The following is a 24630-nucleotide window of genomic DNA, read 5'->3' as shown; positions in this document are numbered from 1 at the left end:
AGCAATATGAGGTGACGGGTACAGCATTTTCGAGATGGTGGAAATGGTGTACGCGAGACGCCAAGGCCCGGTCGACCCTACACAGCTGTCATCCCTTGCAACGAAGAGTATCTCGATTAACTTGTCTGTGCTGATCAGTGGATAATGCAGAGAATTGCGTACAAATCTGAATGTCAGCTGTAATTCTTTGGAAACAATTTCGGAACATCTCTGTTATCACAAAGACTGTGCGAGATGGGCCCCGTGGACGCTTACAGAAGAACCAAAAACTCATCGATAGGAAATTTGTTAGGACCCGCTGGGCCAATACGAAGCTAAAGCTGACAATTTCCCGAATAGCATCGTCACCAGAGATGAAACGTGGTGTCACCATTACGAGCCAGAATCCAAAAGACAGACCACAGAATGGCATTATAATTTTAATTAATATTGTGTTCATACTGGTTGCTGGTGAGGAGGCAAAAGACAGACCACAGAATGGCATTATAATTTTAATTAATATTGTGTTCATACTGGTTGCTGGTGAGGAGGAAAGTTAGTTATTAGTATTTTATTCATGATCTCATTCATAAGCAGCCATATCACAGCCATCAGTCGCTCAAGAAAGTTATAATTAAGGTTCACTTGTTTAATCGGAATCGGACGATGACTGTCTGTGTCCGTAGTCTCGATGATTCGAAGCGATCTGGAATCCTGTGTAAACAAAATGTCTTGTGTAGCGTAGTCAGTCGGGAAACCTCAGATCAAGCGGAAAGTTTGCTTTGATAGAGTTTAATTACCCGATGAAATAATGGAGCTCTTGGATCTAATTATTGCAGGTTCGTTTCCAATTCATCAGAAGTTCCCTTCTGATTACCAACGAAATGACACATCCGTGCAAATTTCCAATTAGAGAATACATATATAATGAAATTCCTTACACACCTGGGATGTAAATGCTCAGTATATATTCTCTTGATTAGCATACAATATACTTCCAACCTCTTTCTTCCAGTAATCTCGATAGCAAAATTACAATTACTCAATGCGGTTATTCGGCATGGAGAAGATCCTTGAAGTCCTCTCAACACACACCAGAGAGAATATTACAAAGAGTAATTATGCGCTCATGGAATAGTAATAGTACTGTACTACTTTGCGCATCGATTCTGCGAGTATATAGATGGTTAAGTAGGAAACGTAATTCACTCATAGAATTGTGCAGGAATAATTAGTAGAATATAAAGAGATATTACAGCATCATGCAAATTCTCAGTCAAATAAGAAATTCGAGAGACAGCCATCTGCATGTGCACAGTCTTCTGTGATGGCCAGGATATGGTTCTTTTGCAGGTCCAGGAGCCTGGAGAAACTGTCAATTCAGCATGCTACAAGACGACACTGACTAAGATGAAAGCCCAAATTTCCAGGGTGAGGCCAGTGAAGGAGACCGACTTTCACCTGGGACATGATAAACGCCGGGCTGCACACCACTTTTGCGACCACACAACTCATTACAAAATTCGGCTGGACTGTGTTACCACATCTACCATACAGACCCGATTTTGCTCTTTCAGACTTCCATCTCTTTGAGCCTCTGAAAGATGGACTATGTGGCTAACATTTTCAATACTCAGATGCAGTTGTCAAAGCTGTAAGGACATTTTGCTGGATGGTGAGTGTTCACTTAAGATGAGGCTAACATCAGGAGTGACACAGGGAAGTGGGTAAGACCACTTTTGTTCTCTATGTGCATATCTCCCAAATAAAAATAGTAATCGGTAACTGCCTGCTGATGACACTGTAGTGCACATGAAAGTGCTGTCATTGAGCGACTGTTGGAGAAACAGAATGACTTGGAAAAAATTTGTATTTGCTGTGAAGAATAGCAGAAATGTGGAAAATTGTAAGTCAAACCAGATGAGCAGGGAAAACAATCCTGTCACATTTGAACACAGTATTAGTGGTATGTATCTCCACAGAGTCATGTCAGCGTACTATTGCGAAGTGTGTAAGGTCAGCTGAAGGAAAGGGAAGTGTTCGAAAACAGTTTACTGGGAGAATTTTAGCAAAGTGTACCTCATCTAAAATGGTGACAACACACGGAACAATAGCATGACCCATTCTTGAATACTGCTCCAGTGTTTGGGATGTCTGCCAGGTCAGATTAAGGAAAGATATTGAAGTATTTTGGAGGTGTGCTACTAGATTTGTAAATGTTAAGTTCAATCTACACATCAGCATTATGGAGACATTCCACAAACCTAAATGAGAGTATCTCAAAAGAAGAAAACATTCTTCATCAGAAATAATACTGAGAGAGTTTACAGAACCAGCATTTGAGACAGGCTGCTGAATGATTCTACTGCAATACGATAGGTCTCGGATAAGGACTACAAAGACAAGACAAGAGATATCTGCCAGAATGAGATTTTCACTCTGCAGCGGAGTGTGCGCTGATATGAAACTTCCTGGCAGATTAAAACTGTGTGTCTGACCGAGACTCGAACTCGGGACCTTTGCCTTCCGCGGGCAAGTGCTCTACCATCTGAGCTACCGAAGCACGACTCACGCCCGGTACTCACAGCTTTACTTCTGCCAGTATCTCGTCTCCTACCTTCCAAACTTTACAGAAGCTCTCCTGCGAAGGTTCTTCTGTAAAGTTTGGCAGAAGTAAAGCTGTGAGTATCGGGCGTGAGTCGTGCTTCGGTAGCTCAGATGGTAGAGCACTTGCCCGCGAAAGGCAAAGGTCCAGAGTTCGAGTTTCGGTCGTGCACACAGTTTTAATCTGCCAGAAAGTTTCAAGAGATATCTGGGTTCATACAGATAGACATTCTTTCCTCACGTCAGTTATGAGTGGAGCAGGGAAGCGAATAGGTTCCAGTGGTACAAGGCACCCTTTGCCACACACTGTATGGTGGCACTAACAGTTGGATGTAGATGTAGGCTAGATGCCACATATCTCCCACTACTGGTGCTACAATGAGTGCAATGGGGCCACATTCCTACCCCATACGGCGACTTTTGTGTTCAAAAATAAGTGCACTGGAGTTAATGAGCACACGTAGCAGCAGCTTTAGATGACAAATTACTGTTTGCAGTGTTTTGCTCTGACTGTTAGTAAGAGAGCTACAGTTATTTAAGTGAGCACACGCACAAGCTGCTCATCACGTTAGTGCCAAAGTGATACAGAAACAGCTTGAAGAACAGCATCTGTATGTGAAGTTTTTCTACAAACTTGGCAAAACTTCCATAGAGACACTGCATGTGTTTGACCAAGCAGACAGGCGGGACTGTGAGTTGCACTCAGTGCTCCGGCTGGCTCAAGCTTTTTCAACAGGGTAAATGTCGGTCGATGACAATAACGAGCCTGCATCGCTTTTCACATCGACAGGTGAACGTGTCGAGCGAGTTCACGCTGCGATTCGTGAAAATTAATCGTCCAGCTGTTCAAACGACTGCTGAAAGTGAGCAGCATTTTAGGCCTGAATCGTGAGGAAACTGGACTTGGATGTTGCATCATGACAATGCACTGGCTCACACACCTTTCCTCGTCTGCAGCTATCTGGCAGAACATCACACTGCTGTGGTGCCCCATCCACTGTATTCAACAGACATACACCCAGCAGACTTTTTACTGTTTTCCAAACTAACCACGTTGAAAGGATATCATTTCCAAACCACAGAGGTAGTTCAGGACAATGTTACCTGAGACCTGCGTGCCTCCCAGAAAATGTGTTCCAGGAGGCATTCTGGATGTGGAAGAAACGATAGGAAAGGCATCATGCAAGTAGATGGGACTATTTTGAGAGGAGGTGGTGCTTCAAATGTTGTACAATTAGCAATAAAGATGTTTTTGAATACATGTTGTAAATGTACTGCCTCTCCTTCCCACCAATCAGCCATCTTTCCCCAACCCCCCCCCCCCCCCACTTCCCTGCTGCCCCTATTCCATTACCACCCATTCCACTCCTCTCATCACAGGCATCTCCTCCACAATCAAACACAGTAAGCAGCCACACGATCCACCAACTTCGCTGCAACCACCATGTGGCATTCTGCACTGACACGGCAGCTAATGTGTTGTCTGTCCACATAAATGGCCAGTCACATATCTAAGAACTTATTCTGTATACCCGGATGTTGTTATTTTTGTGGCAGAAATGATGGGACGATGCCCAAACAGCGAAGTGAACCTACGTTTTTCTCCAAAACATAAAAAACATAGTAGCAACAAAGCACACGATTCCCTTACGAGGCCTCACACTCTCTGGTAAGTCAAAACCTCCACTCGTGCATACGGTGAAGGAGGCATACCAGCACATGCTAGCTGGCAATTTCCATCAATACCAGTGTTGCCGATACTGATTAGTACTAACTGAATAGATAAAGAAGACTCATCGTTAAGGAGTACTATGTTGCGAAACAGTACGGCAGACCCCGAACAATATTGCAGACACTCTTTGTAGACGGTCTCATACTGCAGTATGGAAGGTTACCGACACAATATCAAGAAGCAATGCAGTGAAAGCATTGGACGTCATTTCAGCAGACAGACAACTGACAGGACACGCATGGCAATCTTACCACCACCAGAGTGGTAGTGCAGCCACTGGTCGTGTTTCACCATCCGAGGAACTAAAACAGGGATGATGTGGGCTGGCACGCTCCCCAAGAACAGGAGTGGTCTCCCCTGCTAACTGCAGACAACTGGAAAGGCTGATTCTATTGTAACACTCCCCACAGTGTCCTAGGAAACAGCAGGGTGTGCCTAGGATCGGGAGAGCTGTAAAGTGCATTGTGGAATATGGCAGAGAAAAACTGGTGCTATTACCATTTATAATCTGTTTCGATTAATTGTAGCATATACTGGCGACAGAAGAGAAACAAGTTGTACAGCAACAAGAGTCGTAGACATAGCTAGGTACAGTGGTTGTAGTAGTCTTCGCTTAAGTAGAAATAGTGATGTTACTGTGAAGTAGTATTCTGTTAGGTGTAATAATGCATATTGTCTTTTTATTTGGCAATGTATGGGGAAAAACTACTGTTCTTACTGATAATTTGCCCAAGGCAAAAATGTAACCTATACTACTACATAAAGACAACTGGTTGTTTAATACTGTTACCAAAAATCTCTACAAGTTCTTTACTTCAAACTTTTACACTATACTCTTTATGAACACTGAAATAAAACAACCCCCTTGTTTTACATTCCTTTTTTGATACTCTAATAAAATATTCTCCGAAGAGGCAATTTACTGAAAGTTTTGTAATTCCAATTGTATCTAGTATACCTGCACAAAATGAGTGATTTCTTATAATACATTAAATTTCATAAAATTTATTATTTCATTTGTTTACGTGTATGTTATATTTGCCCAATATATGCTAGAATTATTTTGCATTCACTAATTAAGCCATAATTAAGAAAAATTATGTTGGCATTGTTGTTTTTCACTATTTTTTATAATGTGATATACATCTTATGTAAAAATCTTTTATATTGTATATGCCAGACAGGGCATAAAATACGAAAGGTTTCTTGTATATTTCTTCATAATAACTTTGAACTTTTAATCGTTAGTTTTATAAATTTGCACTTGTGTCGCATGTCAGTGTAATAATCTAATTCTTGTACTACAATGATTTTGTGACTATGTAGTCTGTTATGTGGAGTGGGCTCCCACCAAGAATAAGTGGTGCAGCTTGTCATTAATAAACCACTCTTAAATGACTTGGTACCTGGATTATTTCATGGAAATCTAACTAGATCCAGTTTGCAGATGAAATGGACCGGGACAACGACTACGGCAGCAGTGGCAGGAAGCAGATTACTCTGAGTTACACCGAACTGAGATATGAATAAGCAATGAACTAAACTTTGTATGTCACTGCAGAACTAATTACTAAAGTGTAATGTTTGGAAGCTGTTCTAGCAGTAAACATATGTATTTGTCTCAGAGTTATGTTTGAGTGGTGGAGACCAGAGTGATCAGTAACGAAGACCCCTCTTTGATCATATATTATTGATGTCATTGGAATAGAAGTCTAACAATAAACTTTTCAAATTCTCTGTTTACTAAAATGATCGTTCAGTGATTATTTTTGTTGTATTTTTGAGCAATAAACAACCTGTCGCATAACAATAAGTGGCATTTCCATTTTTAAACAACTGTCACATGACGACAGAAGACTGCCTTCGTTATTATCGGCCAGCCTGTTCCAAGTAAATCAGAAACAAACTCAGTTTTCTGGTGTTAATCAGTGTGTTAAATGTCACTGGAGTAAGTTAAAATAAATCTGTAAAAAAGGAGATGGAAAAGCAAAAGAAACATGTTGGCATTAAAACAAAAATTAGAATTAATTGAAAGACTCAGAAGGGGGAAATTGCTGCCAAACTATGTGGCTGCAACAAAGAAAATGTTGCAATGATAAGAGTGCAGTTTCATTTCCTTTCTTGGATTAAGTTTTAACTACAGTACCAGAGCATTTAAACCATTTGACAAACTGTTTCTCTCATGAATTTTTTTCTCCTTGTATATAATTTTAAACAAAAAACTGTATATAGAACTATATGATGTTTTGTTTTCTTTCTCGCAGTTAGTTTGAAGAGAAAATGACAAAGTTGTATTTATGGCTTATCGACTTCTGATTACAATACAGCCACTACTGAATTTCAATAGTCCAAAATTTTGTAATCCTGCTCGTTCTAAGATTACAACCGTGCAAAATACTGTCACTGAAGCTACCACCCTCACAGACCCAGGAGATGGAGAGATGTCTCTCATTCCCTTTATACCAAATATCCCAATCGATTTATTCATTCATTTTAAGCAACTTCAGTTTCCAGTCAAGATTTCATCGGCAGTGACAATAAACAAGACTCGAGGTTAGAGAGAGAAGGGGGGCAGGGGGAGGGTGGAGAGAGAAAGGGAAGCCAGAAATAGACAGAGAGAAGGAGAGATGAAAAGGGGGGCGGGGGTGCAGGAGGAAGCGGAAGCAGACAAAGGGGGGGGGGGGGGGGGGGGGTGCAGGAGATCAGGATCGATATCCAATTCACATTTAGCAAATGCAATGCACTGCCGGATTCACTAGTAAATAAACCAAACTAAAACAGAAACAGTCTGCAGAATGGCACTGGGTCAAATGCTCTCTAGAAATCTACGCGTACTGAACATGAGGTCTGCTCAAAAAATACCAGCGCTTTGTCCACAACTGCTCAAAAAATTCCAGCGCTTTGTCCACAACATTTTCTTACACTTACCTTTTACTTATTGTGCATTGTCTCCTTGAAAATACACTCATCCACAATCGATACGCTGCTCCCAATGCCATCAGAAGCAGTCTAGGTATGTCTTGCCGGATTGTGCGAAGCGCCATCTGCGAATTTTCTTTTAATTCGTCTATTGTTCCATATCTTCACATTTTCGAGGGAATTTTCAACTTTGGAAATAAAAAAGGTCCTCAGGGGTCAGGTTTGTAGAGGTACGGAGGGCGAGGCATCACAGTGATTTCATTTTCTGTGCGACAGTCACACACCAACAGGGACAAATGTGTGGGTGCGCTATTGTGATGCAAGAGCCGTTAATTGTCTCGCCACATTTCAGGCAGTTTTCTTCTCACATTTTCTCGCAAGCATCGCATTCCTTTTTTATAGTACCATCGATTAACAGTTTGTACCTGTTGAGGCGTAGTGCCATATAACGAACCTGCCTTGGAGACAGTTAAATGGGAGATGTGTCTCAGAGCTGGACAGTGACAGATGGTGACGCGAGACTGGACGCGCACGTAGTTTATGTATCAGCCAATAGAGGACAGTATTGGATAGGGGGACTGTGATGTTAGTTTAGATTGTGCCCACTAGACTGCACTGAAGTAATTCAATGTTTTACATAAACTGTTCTAGTATTTTCATAAAGTGTTACATGCCTTTTTATGTATGTAAAATATTGCAAATATGTTTTTGCAGTATGAATGATGCGCGAGTGTGATTTAAGGTTAATATGGAGAAGTGTTTAACGAGTTATGTAGTAGGATATAGTGGGGGGATGGACAATGGGGATTTTTGTAGAATAGATTTGTGAAGTAAGTTTATGGTAAAGGGAAAATTAATTCAGGTATAAATAACAATAGTAAATAACTTTATGCATAAGCAAAACTTCAGCATATTAGATAATTGAGTCGGGAAAAAAGTGCAGTCGTTAGGTTTACTATTATGCGATTGGTTATTTATGAAAAGTGTGGATTGACGCGGAAGAATGTTGTTTTGCTATTGGCTGTTGAGTAAACTGACCAATGGTAAAGTAATATTCTTCGTGCGCCTTTCTCTGCTGGTAGAGAAGACTTAGAGTATTCTAGAGAGGAGTCGAAGGCTATTCGTGAAATAGATGGGACATGTGTAGTAGTAGTTCCGATGTAAAAGGTAAGTTGCAGGATCTAGTTGTGTTTCATACATCAAAAGTGTGGTAAAGTGACGGCATAATGATTCTGATGTGGGTGTAGAAATTTCGGAATTTATAAGTGAATTTTGTGACAAGAAAAGATATATATTCCACGTGGCGTATTGAGCAGGTCGGTGGCTAAAAACTGTGACTGCATTTGGTACCGACAGACTTGATATTTAGCGAGCATTATCGATCTAAAACAATCAGCATTTTTGTAGTTATTACGTTTTCGGGAAATGAAACACCATAAACTTGCTAACATGGGTGAAAGGGATTGTGAGTGATTGTGTTAAGACTAGCAGGGGCTTGGCAGTGATACTTGTTCACCTAAGTTTCAGAATATATTAATTGAGGACAAAATTTCCAACCATTCATTTCATATGAGAACTTTCTCCCGAAACGTAGATTAGTGACTTTAATTGCAGCCTGGTTCACGTCGAAGTACAGTAGGTTTCACACAGCTTTCCTACTGATGATGTGCTGACACAATGCTCACAGGTAGGTGCAGGTCCGTCGTAAAGGGATGGAACGAACCGCGCCGCCACACTGTGGCACCAACTGACAATGAACTAATTCTTCAAATTCAAAGAAAACTATCAGCGTGGCTTTGACATTTGACCTGACCTGACCTGACCTGACCTGGACAACCTTTCTGGACCCCCTGCGAAGATTGAACCTTGGTTTCAACATCATAACCGTAGACCCTTGTCTCATCAGTCATCAGTTATGATTCTCTTAAGGAACATCTTGTTCTCAATCGTGCGATCCGAAAGCTCTTCATAAATTGCGAGGCGAACGTCTTTCTGGTCTTGATTCATGATGCAACTGATATGTTACATTCTTTTGCAATCTCTCTGACAGTCTGTCTGTGACTGGCATGCACCATTTCACTGACATTCCTGACACGAGTGTCGTCGGTATATGTGAAAGGGCAGTCTGAACGAGGATCATCTTTAACTTCCACTCGGCCGTTTTAAACCGTGTGAACTGTTTGTAACATCGAGTCCGGCTTAAGCACTCATCACCATTGGCTTCCTGCATCATTTGGTGTGTGTAGCTATAAAGGTTTCCTTCAGTTTCATCCAAAATTTAATGCAAATGCATTGCCCCTCTTACTCTGTCATCTTGAAATTTGCAAACTGTGCAACACAGCATTCTACTCAATAAAGCACTGAAAAATAACTAAGAGACATACAACAATGAAACTTCTGGCTGTTACACATTAAGCACAGGCACGTGCAATGGTGCCAATTGCATTTCGCTCCAACATACCATTGGCACGAAATTACAACTGTTCCAGAATTTCTCGAACAGACCACATATGCCTGTTGCTGCCTGTCCACTGTTCGTAGGACATTGTGTGAGGAAAACATGAGAGGAGTCTCGCAATAGTGACTCTCTCTAAATCTGTCTCAATCTGTGGAAAGCAGCTGCAGCTGACGACTGCAAGCGAATGCAGCAGATGCCGCCCACTCACCACGAGCCAGACGATGATCTGGTTTATGTAGTCCGGGTCGGAGAACAGCGCGAACAGCGGCAGCAGGACGGAGGAGACGAGCAGCTCGCGCAGCAGGAAGCGCAGTGCCTTGCACTGGAAGTCCTCGGGCGGCAGCAGCAGGAACATCACCACCTCCGACAGGTCGCGCAAGAACTCTGTGCGAACAGCAGAAAACAGCTCGGTACAGATGCCAAAATCTTACCGAGTGTCGCAGGCTTAAACTCAAAATGTACAGGAAATATTGAATTTCTTTCCTGCCAAAATAAATACACTTCTCAAAATCCGGAAAATAATTTCACTCGATTTAACGGAAGACTGACTTTCAAACTCCGTACCACTAAGAAATTTATAAAGCAAATTATTTTTGCAATGCAGTCTGCCAGTGTTACTACCTAACAGCATTATACCTGACCCCAACTAACTGCTCAAGCAGTTTATGCCACAACTCGAGAAATGTTGGGATCTTTTCAAACTTTCTATCACCTCGCAGTTTAGTGACTTCTGTCAGTAATACCTCAATGCTATGTCTCAGTGCTATTAATGTACTACAGAGTTTAATAGTAAAACAAATTGCAGAATCTTCTATGATGCACGTCATACATATAAACAGCATCCAATACATAAATACATAATCACAGTCACAATTTTCTCTAATTCTCGAGATTTCACTAATCTTGTAAGATCGTGACACCTGTAGGTAGTCTCTCTGTGACGGGTATTATTGCTGAAATACATGGTGTTTCAAAATGAATATACGGGTTTTAAGACTTTGTAGCATTTATTACATTCAACTTACAATTATAAATAATACATCACATGAAAGAGCAACTCAAGCAGTTTTGTTTTTGTACCTGTACACAAAGGGAAGAGAGAGGAAAGAGCCAAGAGGGACTGAACAACATGTCGAACAAATGAGAGCCTTTCACGCGTACCCTCCAGGTATCAGTACGGAGGGTAGTCATGAATTAGCAGTTCCAGTGACACCATATTCACACACAAGCTGACTCAACGCGACTTTTACATTTGGGGATTCATAACAGACCTTGTGTATGTGTCTCCACTACCCACTGAGCCACCCAACTTAAGAAACAGAATCATTGTAACAATTATACCAGACGCCACTGAGCGGGGTCAGGAAGAACTCTCATACCGACTATATCAGACGAATGGTGGTCACATTGAACTCTTGTAAGAAAAACTGTTTCAGCTGCTCTTTCATTCTATGTATTATTTACAATTGTAGGTTGAATGTAATAAATGCTACAGAGCCTTAGTACCTGTACATTCCCCTTTGAAATGCCCTGCATAAACCAGTGGTCGCAGTTACAATTAAGTTTTGTATCATTCTATTATTATTATTATTATTATTATTATTATTATTGTGACACACACACACACACACACACACACACACACACACACACACACACACACACACACAAACTAGCACACATTTCATCTTTGCACATGTATCATCAAGTATCAACAGCCAGATGTCTTCAGGGGGGTAGGACGTCAGACGGGCTGACTTGGAGCAGGAGAGGCACCACAGGACATTTTAATTTCCACTATCTATACTTTTACAAATAAATTCATAAAACTTTGCCAGAATGACCAGAAAGGATTCATACTCATAGCAGTGGAAGTTCAAAAAAGTAACAAAATAAATTTTTTTAACATGTGAAATTTCATCATTTTTTCACTTACTATTGGCTGCATTTGTTGCTATAGGTACACTTTTCTTCATAAGTAAGAGAGATTCTTCAATGAATTTTGCACAACATGCAAACCATACTTAAGGATGTATGAAACTCTAGAATCTATTTAATTTATGAAAAACTGAATGAGCTGTTACATTTTAAACTTCATGTTTAGAAAAAAACTCAAATTTTATAGTTAATTATCTGAATTCTTACCACAGTTTTTAATAGATTTGGAAACTTCTAGAGTTTCATACACCTGTAAGTATGGTTTGTATGCTGTGCAAAATTCATCGAAGAATCTCTCTTACTTATGAAGAAAAGTGTACCTATAGCAACAAATGCAGCCAATAGTAAGTGAAAAAATGATGAAATTCCACATGTTAAAAAAATTTATTTTGTTATTTCTTTGAACTTCCACTGCTATGAGTATGAATTCTGAATCCTTTCTGGTCATACTGGCAAAGTTTTATGGATTTATTTGTAAAAGTATAGATAGTGGAAATTAAAATGTCCTGTGGTGCCTCTCCTGCTCCAAGTCGGCCCATCTGACATCCTACCCCCCTTAACTGGTAAAGCATATTTTTTTGGTGGCCATGAATAAAACAACAGGGAAGAACGTTAAGTGAATATCACCATTTTCATATAACTAACATGATGCAAGCAACTCTTCCCATGAAATTTGTACAAAGGCTCAAATGTTGTGTGTTCCATATCGAACTGGCATTTGGGATGACATCTCGTGGGATCACACTGTGATGTAACTAATATGTTTACGTCCGATCTAAATATTTTACGCAAATCATGGGTGTATGCTTATGTAACAGATTCAACACGTATCATAGTATGGCTGAAAAAAAAAAAAAAAAAAAAATATATGCAAATTCCTCTCAGCCGCTTCTCACTGTAAATAACCAACCAAAAGATACTGACACTGTTTTCAAATTCCTGGGTCTGTGGGTTCAAGAGAGCCTGAAATGGAATACACATACAGGAAAGGTAAATGCCAGAATTAGTACTGGCTGTTATGCATTGAGTGTACTGAAATCATGTGCTAGCCTGAAAATAGTAACCAGCGCATACAACGCTTACATACAAGCCTACCTAAAAAATGGTGTGATATTCTGGGGAAATTCTCAAACTGCCCTGAGCACATTCAGAATCCAGAAGAGAACAATGAGGATTATTACTGGGAGCAAACCCAGAGACTCCTCCAAACCCATCTTCAGAAAGTTGGAAATCCTTACACTGCCTTGCCTATACAATTTCGAGACACTAAAATTTTTCAGAAACCACATAGTGCCAACTGACTCCAGAGTCGTATAAAATAATGAAATACATAAACACAACACCAGGAGGAACTCAAATCTGCATGTTTTACGTACAAACACTCAACTGTGTAAAAAGGGAGCTTTCCACATGGGCCTCCAACTGTTCAACAATCTTCCCACTAGTATTAAGTCCATCAAAGACAACATAAAATTTAGCAAAGCTGTGAAGCCATATTTGTTGTATCACTGTTTTTACTCTATAAATGAATACCTAGAACAGTAATCTTACTATTTATGTTAAATTGAAAACATTGAGCAATGGAGTGAAGGAAACTTAACCAATCTTTGCAATATAACATTAGGATACTATACGTTAATATATGTTAACAATGTTAAATGATATTTTCCGACATCTGTAACACACTGCGTACCATCAGATCACATGGAATAAATAAATAAAATACAAAATTACACACAAGATGTACGTGTTTAGCTCATGTTACAGTACTCCTCTTGTGAAACTAAGTACATACCATGGTCTAACTGGACAGATGAAAAATCTACCCACCAAGCAGGTGAAAACATACATATGAAGGTCAAGGGAATTTATAAGCTTCCAGAGCCAGTGGCTCCTACTTCTGGCAGAAAGGTTGAAGTTGTAGGAAGAGGGATGAAGGGAAGGGGCTGATGAGGTTTAGAAAATGAGGAGAATCATGGAAAAGTTGCCCAAAACTGCGTGTTAGGGAAGACTTAACCAACAGGATGAGAAAGGAAGACAGACTGACTGGAGACTGCACTAGAAAGATTTGTAAGCCTGAGAGCTTACAGGTGGAAGACAGGATAATAAGCAAGATAGAGATTACTAACAAAACATCGTGCAAGAGTTAGTAACAGCCAAAACCTAAGTGCATTGTATGTGGTGGAGGTGAGGAGCAGGGAAAGTAGACAGGTCACACAATAAAAGATACAGAAAACTAAAAAGAAGAAAAGAGCAGGAATAGTTACTCAGAAAAAATGCTGAGATTGAAGAAATTAATGTAAGTTAAGTCAAGGTGCGTGGCAAGAACCGAAGACAAGTTTTAATACCACTTCCTAAGATCGTGTCCTGAAATGAGGTGCATTCTGCCTGAAATTTCTCCCACTGTACCTCAAATAGCTCTGCACGACTACCACCGAGTAATCAGTTATAATGAATGGGCATAGATACAGGGTGTATACTGGCAACACACAGTATCATATTGCAGATGATGGTCTACAACATGATAGTCACGACCTCAGTGGCAGTTCACCACACCTACCAACTAGATTCTGTCGTCCTGACGCAGTGTTTTAGAACTGTGCACGTGGGAACTGGCATTATAACATGTTCTTGGCTCTCACCACCCACCTGGCCTCAATTTACATTAATTCTTCAGTTTCAGCATTACTTCTCAGTAAACCATTCCCCCATCCTCTCCTGTCTGCCATGTGAAATCCACTTAGTTTTCCACTCTTATTAACCTTTGCATGATGTTTTGTCAGCTCTCTCCGTCTCGATTATGACGCTATCTTCCACCTCTAAGTCCTAAAGTATCCAAATCTCGTTTGGTGCAGTCCCAATCAGTCGAGTCTTCCCTTCTCTTACCAACCGAGAAGCCTTCCCCAACCTCGGATTCTGGGCGATTTTTCCAAGCTCTCCCCATCCTGTAAACCTTGCCAGTCCTTTTCCTTCATCACTCATCCTATCCTTTCAACCTTTCCACCAGAAAGAGGAGACACTGGCTCTGAAAGCTTGCAAATTTCCTTACCCTTGCAGTGAATTAAGGATGCAAATCACAACTGGTAATATGAGAGTTGCAGAAGCTGGTAGTCTGAAATCGTGATCGTATTTTGAAATGCGTCCCTCAAACACATGTAGAGCACTTTGTAATCTTGTGTATTTATCTGCAAGAAATTCCCAAATCCCACTCAAGAAGATTGTGACCATCTCTTTATGATTTCTAAAAGGGCTAAATCTCTTTATCACCAGTGGAAATCTGTTTACCAGTCTCCTGTATAATCTGAGTGTCCAAACAAATAAGATATTTTGTCCACCACACAGAGAATCATGTTAGTATCTACTTGTGACTCAAGGAAAGCAGAACACCAAATAGTTGAGTTCATCTGCTATGAAGTAAAGCTGCATAACAACAGTGTTTTACTCTACACATAAATACTTGGAAACCACAGGTTTTGTACAAATGTTTTTTCCTGTGCAGTTGCTCAGAAACTATTGCCGTCAATTGACCTCACTTATGTGACATGCATGTCCCTAACCAGTTATTCAACTGGGGAAAGGGGAGTTACAGTGTAATAAGGAATCTGAACGACATTTCATTTCTGGTGAATTTCCATATCATTCAAAAGGGAATGCTAGGTTAAAAGGCAGAGTGAAAAAAGTGACCCAGCTGGGATTCGCTCCTACAATATTTCAGTTTCTAGCCAAATAATCTTCTATCACCATACAACAGTGTAAAATCCAGGCTGGAATGTAACAATATTATGAAAAGAATAGTTGCTACTCATCATATAGCAGAGATGATGAGTCACAGATAGGCACAACAAAAAGACTGTCAGAAAATGGTCTTTTGGCCAGCTAGGTCTTTGTCGGACATAGTGCATGTGCACACACATGCACTCACGCAACGCAACTATCACACGATGACCGCAGAGCGACTCAGCATCTCCGCTATATGGTGCGTGGCAACTGCCACCACTATACCATCACACCAGACATGAATTTTATCATGCTTTCTGCTGTCTGAAGACCAACATCGCTCTCTCAACTGTTCATCCCCCCCCCCCCGCCGCACACACACACACACACACACACACACACACACACACAAAATATTGGGTACTGGATCGAGGAAAAAATTTCTGATGGCAAACTATGGTCGTCGACGTTTAATTAAAAACGACTAAATTTTTTTATATCCATACATATGGTACTGTGTGAAAATACTTATTGCAAATTTGTTCAAACACAATTTCATTCTGGCTCCTCCTGTCTTTCATAAAATTGTCAAATTTTAAGCAGAGCTGTAGCTTGTGGTTGAGGCTAGTTCATAGTTTCTCATATACTGAGTCAATTGTCACGTGATTGTTCTAGCTGGCTCAATACTGTGTCAAGAGCTGTGGCATACTGGAAAATCTCAAGTCCATTATGATGCAAGTATCATCTGCGCAGTGCTACTACCTAGGTGTGTCACATTGCACTGGTACACATTTTATTAGTGGTTTAAAACTGAGTCACTGACATCGCATCACCTTTTTGATGTGCATCGTGAACAGCAATATTCTGTCTTCTAATATTTTGGCTGTTAACTGTACACCCATGTCTGAGGCAGATCAGCAACTGAATAAAAACCGCTTGACACAATTATATGGTGTAAAACGGTGAGCATCAGTTATGACAGTTGACATCCTACTGTCAGTCATGGATAAAACTAAAACATAACAAATGAACGGCACTTACGAATTACTATTCTCTCTCTTCTTATACACTTCACAGTTTAGCGCTGAGCATGTTCCGTCTTTCACAAATTTTCTGTCCATATCTTCCAAGCTCTTCCAACATGCTAGTTTATAAGCTATGACTAAACAGAGAGATCATTTACTGTCAATCACTGGTAAGTGATCATACAGGTGTTGCAATATTTAGTTATTCTGCTTTCCATTGGCCCCACTTTTTGTTGTTGTTGTTGCACTATTTTGTTTTTCATATGGTTTGTTTTTGAAAAGCCTTTTCTCCTTATAAGAAATTTCATTTCTGAATTTTTGTATTTCACTTAATGTTGTTCTTGTAGGTACTCAGAAATCACTGCCATTAAGATATGCTGCAAGAGCCTTATTTCTATAAAATGTTACTCTTGTTTCAGGTCTGATCTCATTTTTAAATACATTACGGATAGTGCCACTTTGTATCTACATTTTAAGTACGGTCTCGACCAATCTGACATTCCAAATAAATGGAGGATACACATGTTATAAAATCACATTATTCATAACCATTTTGGATTGGACCAAATCTTTAGTACAGAAAACCATCACTGGGTTTTGAATATTTCATCATCATATTGTTTACAAAGCTAATTCAGATGGTTAAGTGCACATTGTAAGGTCTCTTCTCCTCCTCCTCCTCCTCCTCCTCCTCCTCCTCCTCACAGTATCAAGACATCATCTGCGTAAAGTAGAAAATTTAACATGGTTTCTTTTGCTATTTTAATATATTTTGTACATGTTGTCATTTAGGATGACATCCATAAAGATATTGGTAAGAGTGGTTGATACTGGCCACCACTGCCATACTCATTTAATAAAATTTAGTCTGGTCTTGTTTCACCTATATTTGTTATAGTTTTTGATCCTTTGTGCAGGCTTCTTATAGCCTTTACTAATTTGCTGTGCTGTCCACTGCTCTCCATTACAGTCCTTTTTTTTTCTGTTCTCACTGTCGAATATTTTATCCAAATACATATGACGTATGGTGAGATCATGAAAGATACCTTTGCTATCAGGTATGACGACTCACTGTTACCATCGTTAAATTTATTGATGATGAGAAGGAGGAAGAGTGACAGAGGTGACAGAACATGAAAGCAAGTTAAATTTGGGTAATTCAATTGTGTGTAAAATATGGCAGGAGGCACGCAACAAAGAGAGAAGTAGGATTCGAGTTAACTGCCACAAAAAAGAAGGAGCAAAGTGCACACAACAATTATTACACAGAGTGTGTTACTGTACAGCAGTTACCACTATGTTATGAACAATACAATGAATCAGAACTTCGTGAGAACTTCACAGCTTCTGTCACACAGAACTGGACTTTGAAGGTTTGCGAGGACACTTAGTGTTCTGTTTATGAGATTTGGCTTTACCAGGTGCCAGAAAAAAATGAGTTGCCACTTGTGGGACTGAAATGCAATATTTTAAAATAGTGGCACAGCATGTCATTTTTACAGAAAATGGAGCATCAGAATTAATACAGTCTGTGGATTATTCATGGCCAGTTTGAGGACTTTTTCCACACAAGCAGCAAATCATTAGGCACCCCCTTCCCCTGGTTTCCCTTTGACACTACTTGCCTTTAATTTGTTTCTTGCTAAGGTATTTGAAATAAATCTACATCTATCAATAATGGAATCCGATTGTTTTTCCCCCAGAACAAGTACAATGTAGATATTCCTTGCTAACAAATAAATTTTTGAATCTTATTCCAGTGATAAATCAGGATAAAAAAAGTCATTTCTGTTTACAGAAGTTCCTGAGAACTATCAGCTTGTAGTGAAACTAGAAAGAACTACATTTGTCTTATTTTTCAGGCTTTAATAAATGTGTGTTATTTACTAAACTGAGTGGTAATAATAAAAATATAAATTTTGTTGTTTCTTTGTTTTAATGTTACACTGACATGTGATACGTATGACTGTTTAAACGTGTAAGTTGTAGGTTACATTTCATTTATATTGCAAAATGTAATGTGCTAGTTAAGTTAGGCCTCTGGTGAACTTTGTGCCCAATTATACGGGGAAGTCAGGAAGTCGTTTCTGAAAGTATTTGTATGGAAGTGAAACATGGACGATAAATAGTTCAGACAAGAAGAAAATAGCTTTCGAAATGTGGTGCTACAGAAGAATGCTGAAGATCAGATGGGTAGATAACATAACTACTGAGGAGGTATTGAATAGAATTGGGGAGAAGAGGATTTTGTGGCACAACTTGACAAGAAGAAGGGACCGGTTGGTAGGACATGTTCTGAGGCATCAAGGGATCACAAATTTAGAATTGGAGGGCAGCGTGGAGGGTAAAATTCGTAGAGGGAGACCAAGAGATGAATACACCAAGCAGATTCAGAAGAATGTAGGCTGCAGTAGGTACTGGGAGATGAAGTTTGCACAGGATAGAGTAGCATGGAGAGCTGCATCAAATCAGTCTCAGGACTGAAGACAACAACAACAACAACAACAACATACGGGGATTCAATCAGAAAGTTTACACTTCAAACACATTTAAACTAATGAGGACAATACTTCAAACTTAAGTCAGTGATAGGTAAGTTAAAGGGAGAGCACTGCTGTCAGCTGCTCAGGACATTAAGCAAGATCAATGGCGACAAGTAAAAATGTGTACCAGACCGGGATTCAAACCCAGAGTCTCTGTGCCTGTTCTTTCAGACACACAATCATATAATTAAATCAGTGAGTTAGTTATTTAGTTAGTTAGTTACATGTTCCATAGATCATTTGAATGATTCTTTTATCAAAATGGTGTGAAACAAGTCAGTTTACAGGATACGTATACAACATTCTACATCTACATCTACATGTATACTCCGCAAGCCACCCAACGGTGTGTGGCGGAGGGCACTTTACGTGCCACTGTCATTACCTCCCTTTCCTGTTCCAGTCGCGTATGGTTCGCGGGAAGAATGACTGTATGAAAGCCTCTGAGCGCGCCCGAATCTCTCTAATTTTACATTCGTGATCCCCTCGGGAGGTATAAGTAGGGGGAAGCAATATATTCGATACCTCATCCAGAAACGCACCCTCTCGAAACCTGGCGAGCAAGCTATACCGCGATGCAGAGCGCCTCTCTTGCAGAGTCTGCCACCTGAGTTTGTTAAACATCTCCGTACGCTATCACGGTTACCAAATAACCCTGTGACGAAACGCGCCGCTCTTCTTTGGATCTTCTCTATCTCCTCCGTCAACCCGATCTGGTACGGATCCCACACTGATGAGCAATACTCAAGTATAGGTCGAACGAGTGTTTTGTAAGCCACCTAACATTACTGTTAACATTAGTTAACTCATTATCATTTTATTCCCTCTCACGCCACTACTTTTCTTTGCTGGTTATCAGTGGAATGGAAGGGGCTGTCCATGAGAAATGATTTTAAATTACATTTACAACAAGCTTTGCTACCTGTCAGACATTTTATGCTATTGGGCAAATGATCAAAATATTTTATTGCTGCATATTGAACTCGTCTCTGAGCCACTGACAGCTATAACAATGGGTAATACGGGCCACTTTACCCTCTAGTGGTATATAAGTCTAGCTTTCGCAACCAACGGCTGCTTCATCAGGAAAGAGGGAAGGAGAGGGAAAGACGAAAGGATGTGGGTTTTAAGGGAGAGGGTAAGGAGTCATTCCAATCCCGGGAGTGGAAAGACTTACCTTAGGGGGAAAAAAGGGGTGGTATACACTTGCACACACACACACATATCCATCCGCACATATACAGACACAAACAGACAGATGTAAAGGCAAAGAGTTTGGGCAGAGATGTCAGTCGAGGCGGAAGTACAGAGGCAAAGATGTTGTTGAAAGACAGGTGAGGTATGAGCGGCGGCAACTTGAAATTAGCAGAGGTTGAGGCCTGGCGGATAACGATAAGAGAGGATATACTGAAGGGCAAGTTCCTATCTCTGGAGTTCTGACCGGTTGGTGTTGGTGGGAAGTATCCAGATAACCCGGACAGTGTAACACTGTGCCAAGATGTGCTGGCCATGCACCAAGGCATGTTTAGACACAGGGTGCTCCTCATTACGAAAAAACACCGTCTGCCTGTGTCCGTTCATGTGAATGGACAGTTTGTTGCTGGTCATTCCCACATAGAAAGCTTCACAGTGTAGGCAGGTCAGTTCGTAAATCACGTGGGTGCTTTCACACGTGGCTCTGCCTTTGATCGTGTACACCTTCCGGGTTACAGGACTGGAGTAGGTGGTGGTGAGAGGGTGCATGGGACAGGTTATACATCGGGGGCAGTTACAAGGGTAGGAGCCAGAGGGTAGGGAAGGTGGTTTGGGGATTTCATAGGGATGAACCAAGAGGTCACGAAGGTTAGGTGGACTGCGGAAAGACACTCTTGGTGGAGTGGGGAGGATTTCATGAAGGATGGATCTCATTTCGGGGCAGGATTTGAGGAAGTCGTATCCCTGCTGGAGAGCCACATTCAGAGTCGGATACATTCCCGGGAAGTATCCTGTCACAAGTGGGGCACTTTTGGGGTTCTTCTGTGAGAGGTTCTGGGTTTGAGGGGATGAGGAAGTGGCTCTGGTTATTTGCTTCTGTACCAGGTCGGGAGGGTAGTTGCGGGATGCGAAAGCTGTTTTCACGTTGTTGGTGTAATGGTTCAGGGACTCGGGACTGAAGCAGATTCGTTTGCCACGAAGGCCTAGGCTGTAGGGAAGGGACCGTTTGATATGGAATGGGTGGCAGCTGTCATAATGGAGGTATTGTTACTTGTTGGTGGGTTTGATGTGGACGGATGTGTGTAGCTGGCCATTGGACAGATGGAGGTCAACGTCAAGGAAAGTGGCATGGGATTTGGAGTAGGACCTGGTGAATCTGATGGAACCAAAGGAGTTGAGGTTGGATAGGAAATTCTGGAGTTGTTCTTCACTGTGAGTCCAGATCATGAAGATGTCATCAATAAATCTGTACCAAACTCTGGGTTGGCAGGCTTGGGTAACCAAGAAGGCTTCCTCTAAGCGACCCATGAATAGGTTGGCATACGAGGGGGCCATCCTGGTACCCATGGCTGTTCCCTTTAATTGTTGGTATGTCTGGCCTTCAAAAGTGAAGAAGTTGTGAGTCAGGATGAAGCTGGCTAAGGTGATGAGGAAAGAGGTTTTAGGTAGGGTGGCAGGTGGTCGGCGTGAGAGGAAGTGCTCCATCGCAGCGAGGCCCTGGACGTGTGGGATATTTGTGTATAGGGAAGTGGCATCAATGGTTACAAGGATGGTTTCCGGGGGTAACAGACTGGGTAAGGATTCCAGGCATTCGAGAAAGTGGTTGGTGTCTTTGATGAAGGATGGGAGACTGCATGTAATGGGTTGAAGGTGTTGATCTACGTAGACAGAGATACGTTCTGTGGGGGCTTGGTAGCCAGCTACAATGAGACGGCCGGGATGATTGGGTTTGTGAATTTTAGGAAGTAGGTAGAAGGTAGGAGTGCGAGGTGTCGGTGGGGTCAGGAGGTTGATGGAGTCAGGTGAAAGGTTTTGTAGGGGGCCTAAGGGTCTGAGGATTCCTTGAAGCTCCGCCTGGACATCGGGAATGGGATTACCTTGGCAAACTTTGTATTTAGTGTTGTCTGAAAGCTGACGCAGTCCCTCAGCCACATACTCCCGACGATCAAGTACCACGGTCGTGGAACCCTTGTGAGCCCGAAGAATGAAGATGGATGAGTCAGCTTTCTGATCACGGATAGCCTGGGCTTCGGCTGTGGTGATGTTGGGAGTAGGATTAAGGTTTTTCAAGAAAGATTGAGAGGCAAGGCTGGAAGTGAGAAATTCCTGGAAGGTTTGGAGAGGGTGATTTTGAGGAAGAGGAGGTGGGTCACGCTGTGATGGAGGACGGAACTGTTCCAGGCAGGGTTCAGTTTGGATAATGTCTTGGGGAGTTGGATCATTAGGAGTGGGATCACGATTATTTTTCTTCATGGCAAAGTGATATTTCCAGCAGAGACTACGAGTGTAGGACAGTAAATCTTTGACGAGGGCTGTTTGGTTGAATCTGGGAGTGGGGCTGAAAGTGAGGCCTTTGGATAGGACAGAGGTTTCGGATTGGGAGAGAGGTTTGGAGGAAAGGTTAACTACTGAATTAGGGTGTTGTGGTTCCAGATTGTGTTGGCTAGAATTTTGAGGTGTTGGGGAGAGTGGAGCTGGAAGTGGGAGATTGAGTAGATGGGAGAGACTGGGTCTGTGTGCAATGAGAGGAGGTTGAAGTTTGCTGGAAAGGTTGTGAAGGGTGAGTGAGTTGCCTTTCAGGAGGTGGGAAACCAGGAGATTGGATAGTTTTTTGAGGTGCTTGTAATTTGTGTGTGTGTGTGTTTTTTTTTATTGTGTGTGTGTGTGTGTTTTTTATTGTGTCTATCTACCAGCACTTTCTCGTTTGGTAAGTCACAGCGTTTTTTAATATATTTTTCCCATGTGGAATGTTTCTTCCTATTATATATCTAAAAACAAAGATGATGTAGCTTACCAAACGAAAGTGTTGGTATGTTGATAGAAAGCCTCCTCTATCAACTTACCAAACGAAAGCATTGGTATGTTGATAGAGGAGGTTTTCTATCAACATACCAACACTTTCGTTTGGTAAGTTACATCATATTTGTTTTTAGATATATTTTTCCCACGTGGAATGTTTCCCTCTCATTAGAGAAAATATATACTGTGATGACACAGTTGAAATGCCTAGCTCCTTGAAGAGGTACCTCCATGACATCTATGGATAAACACCACATACTATTCTTACTTCTCACTTCTGTGGAATCAATACTTTCTAAGTGATGAGTTACCCCAGAAAATTATTCCACGCAATATTACTCAGTGGAAATCCACAAAATATGTCAGCTGGTTGATATGTTTGTTTCCAAGATTAGCAATTACATGAAGAGCAAACATAGCTGAACTTAATTGTTTGAGAAGCCCAGTAATATGCTTCTTCCAGTACCATTTTACATCAATATGTACATCCAAAAATTTGGAGCATTCTACCCTACTTACTGGCTCTGGTTTATGTGATACATCACCTGTTGGTATGGCTATTTCTTGCACAGCTACCTAATAATTCTTTGGAAAATATCATGTACTAACTATTCTGTTGCTTCCTCTCTAATAGGATTTATTATAACACTAGTATCATCTGCAAAAAGTATCACTTGTCCTTGTAGAATGTTAAAGTCACAGGAATGTACCCAAAATTGAACCCTGTGGTACTTCTTTTGTGATTTTACTTCAGTCACTAAAATTTTCCATCTTTCTGACACTGTCTGAATTATTCAGCACAACCTTTTGCATTCAGCACAATTCAAATGAGCTGTGTAGAAAACCATCACTTCCATACAACTCGAGTTTTTCTACATGCATAACATGATCTACATAATCAAAGGCTTTGGAGAGATCACAAAAAATACCAAGTAGCACTTGCGCAGCTACCATGACTTAGGAAGCCTGTATGCACGGACGTGTAAAACATTAAAAGATCATACCTTATGTCATAAAATAAACAAGACATCAGAGAATACTCCAAGAGCATCGGAATTTCGTGAACCATACTAAAATGCATAATCCAGCTTCAAGTGCACATTCGTATGTCCACATTCGGATGCAAATTTTCTTGGAATACCAGTACTGTTATTATCTCAAGTTTGGTTCTTCATAATGACATTATGTCATACATGCTAGAAGATGAAAACGCGCACTTGAAATGCAACAAACAGTTGAAACTAACCTTTGTTTCAAATAAATTGACTGCCTCAGCAGAAAATATTAATAAAAGCCAAATTTCTTCAGCCAACCGACAAAAATAACTTTACCAATTGACTACTCCGTAGAGTGCTGTGTGCACAACGACCATATACATGAAATTAGAAGGAAGGTCAGCATTGGCCGTAATATTGATGGTTTATTGACAGCACTGATGATGTCCACTATGTGATTGAGAATCAATTTTGCTGTCAATAAACCATCAATATAACGGCCAATGCTAACCTTCTAAAAATAACTTAATTGTTCCGCAAGGCGAATAATATTTGACTGTCATAAACGAGAAAATAAAATAAAATCTGAAACTAATAAAATATTTTAGCCTTCCGCTAATTATGTGGATCTATTTTAATTCACTTTATAGCTCCCGGCCACAGAAATTTGTGTTTTTATTTGATGTAAGAGCAATAAATGAAGAGGAAACAGCAAAATCACTAAACG

At 40.8% G+C, this 24630-nt stretch overlaps 1 protein-coding gene across 2 annotated transcripts in view; it reads right to left on the bottom strand.

The window, feature by feature from the left end:
- LOC124720147 (sorting nexin-13-like) overlaps positions 1-24630 on the bottom strand; it is a 411803-nt gene that overhangs the window by 269857 nt on the left and 117316 nt on the right. For both annotated transcript variants that reach the window (XM_047245452.1, XM_047245453.1), the window contains exon 7: positions 9901-10076. In XM_047245452.1, coding sequence (XP_047101408.1) covers positions 9901-10076 — 176 coding nt within the window. The remainder of the gene's footprint in view (positions 1-9900; positions 10077-24630) is intronic.

The sequence above is a fragment of the Schistocerca piceifrons genome, chromosome 11 (assembly GCF_021461385.2).
Source record: "Schistocerca piceifrons isolate TAMUIC-IGC-003096 chromosome 11, iqSchPice1.1, whole genome shotgun sequence".
Classification (NCBI taxonomy): domain Eukaryota; kingdom Metazoa; phylum Arthropoda; class Insecta; order Orthoptera; family Acrididae; genus Schistocerca; species Schistocerca piceifrons.
The sequence above is the reverse complement of the archived record's forward strand: the minus strand, read 5'-3'. Positions and strand labels throughout refer to the sequence as shown.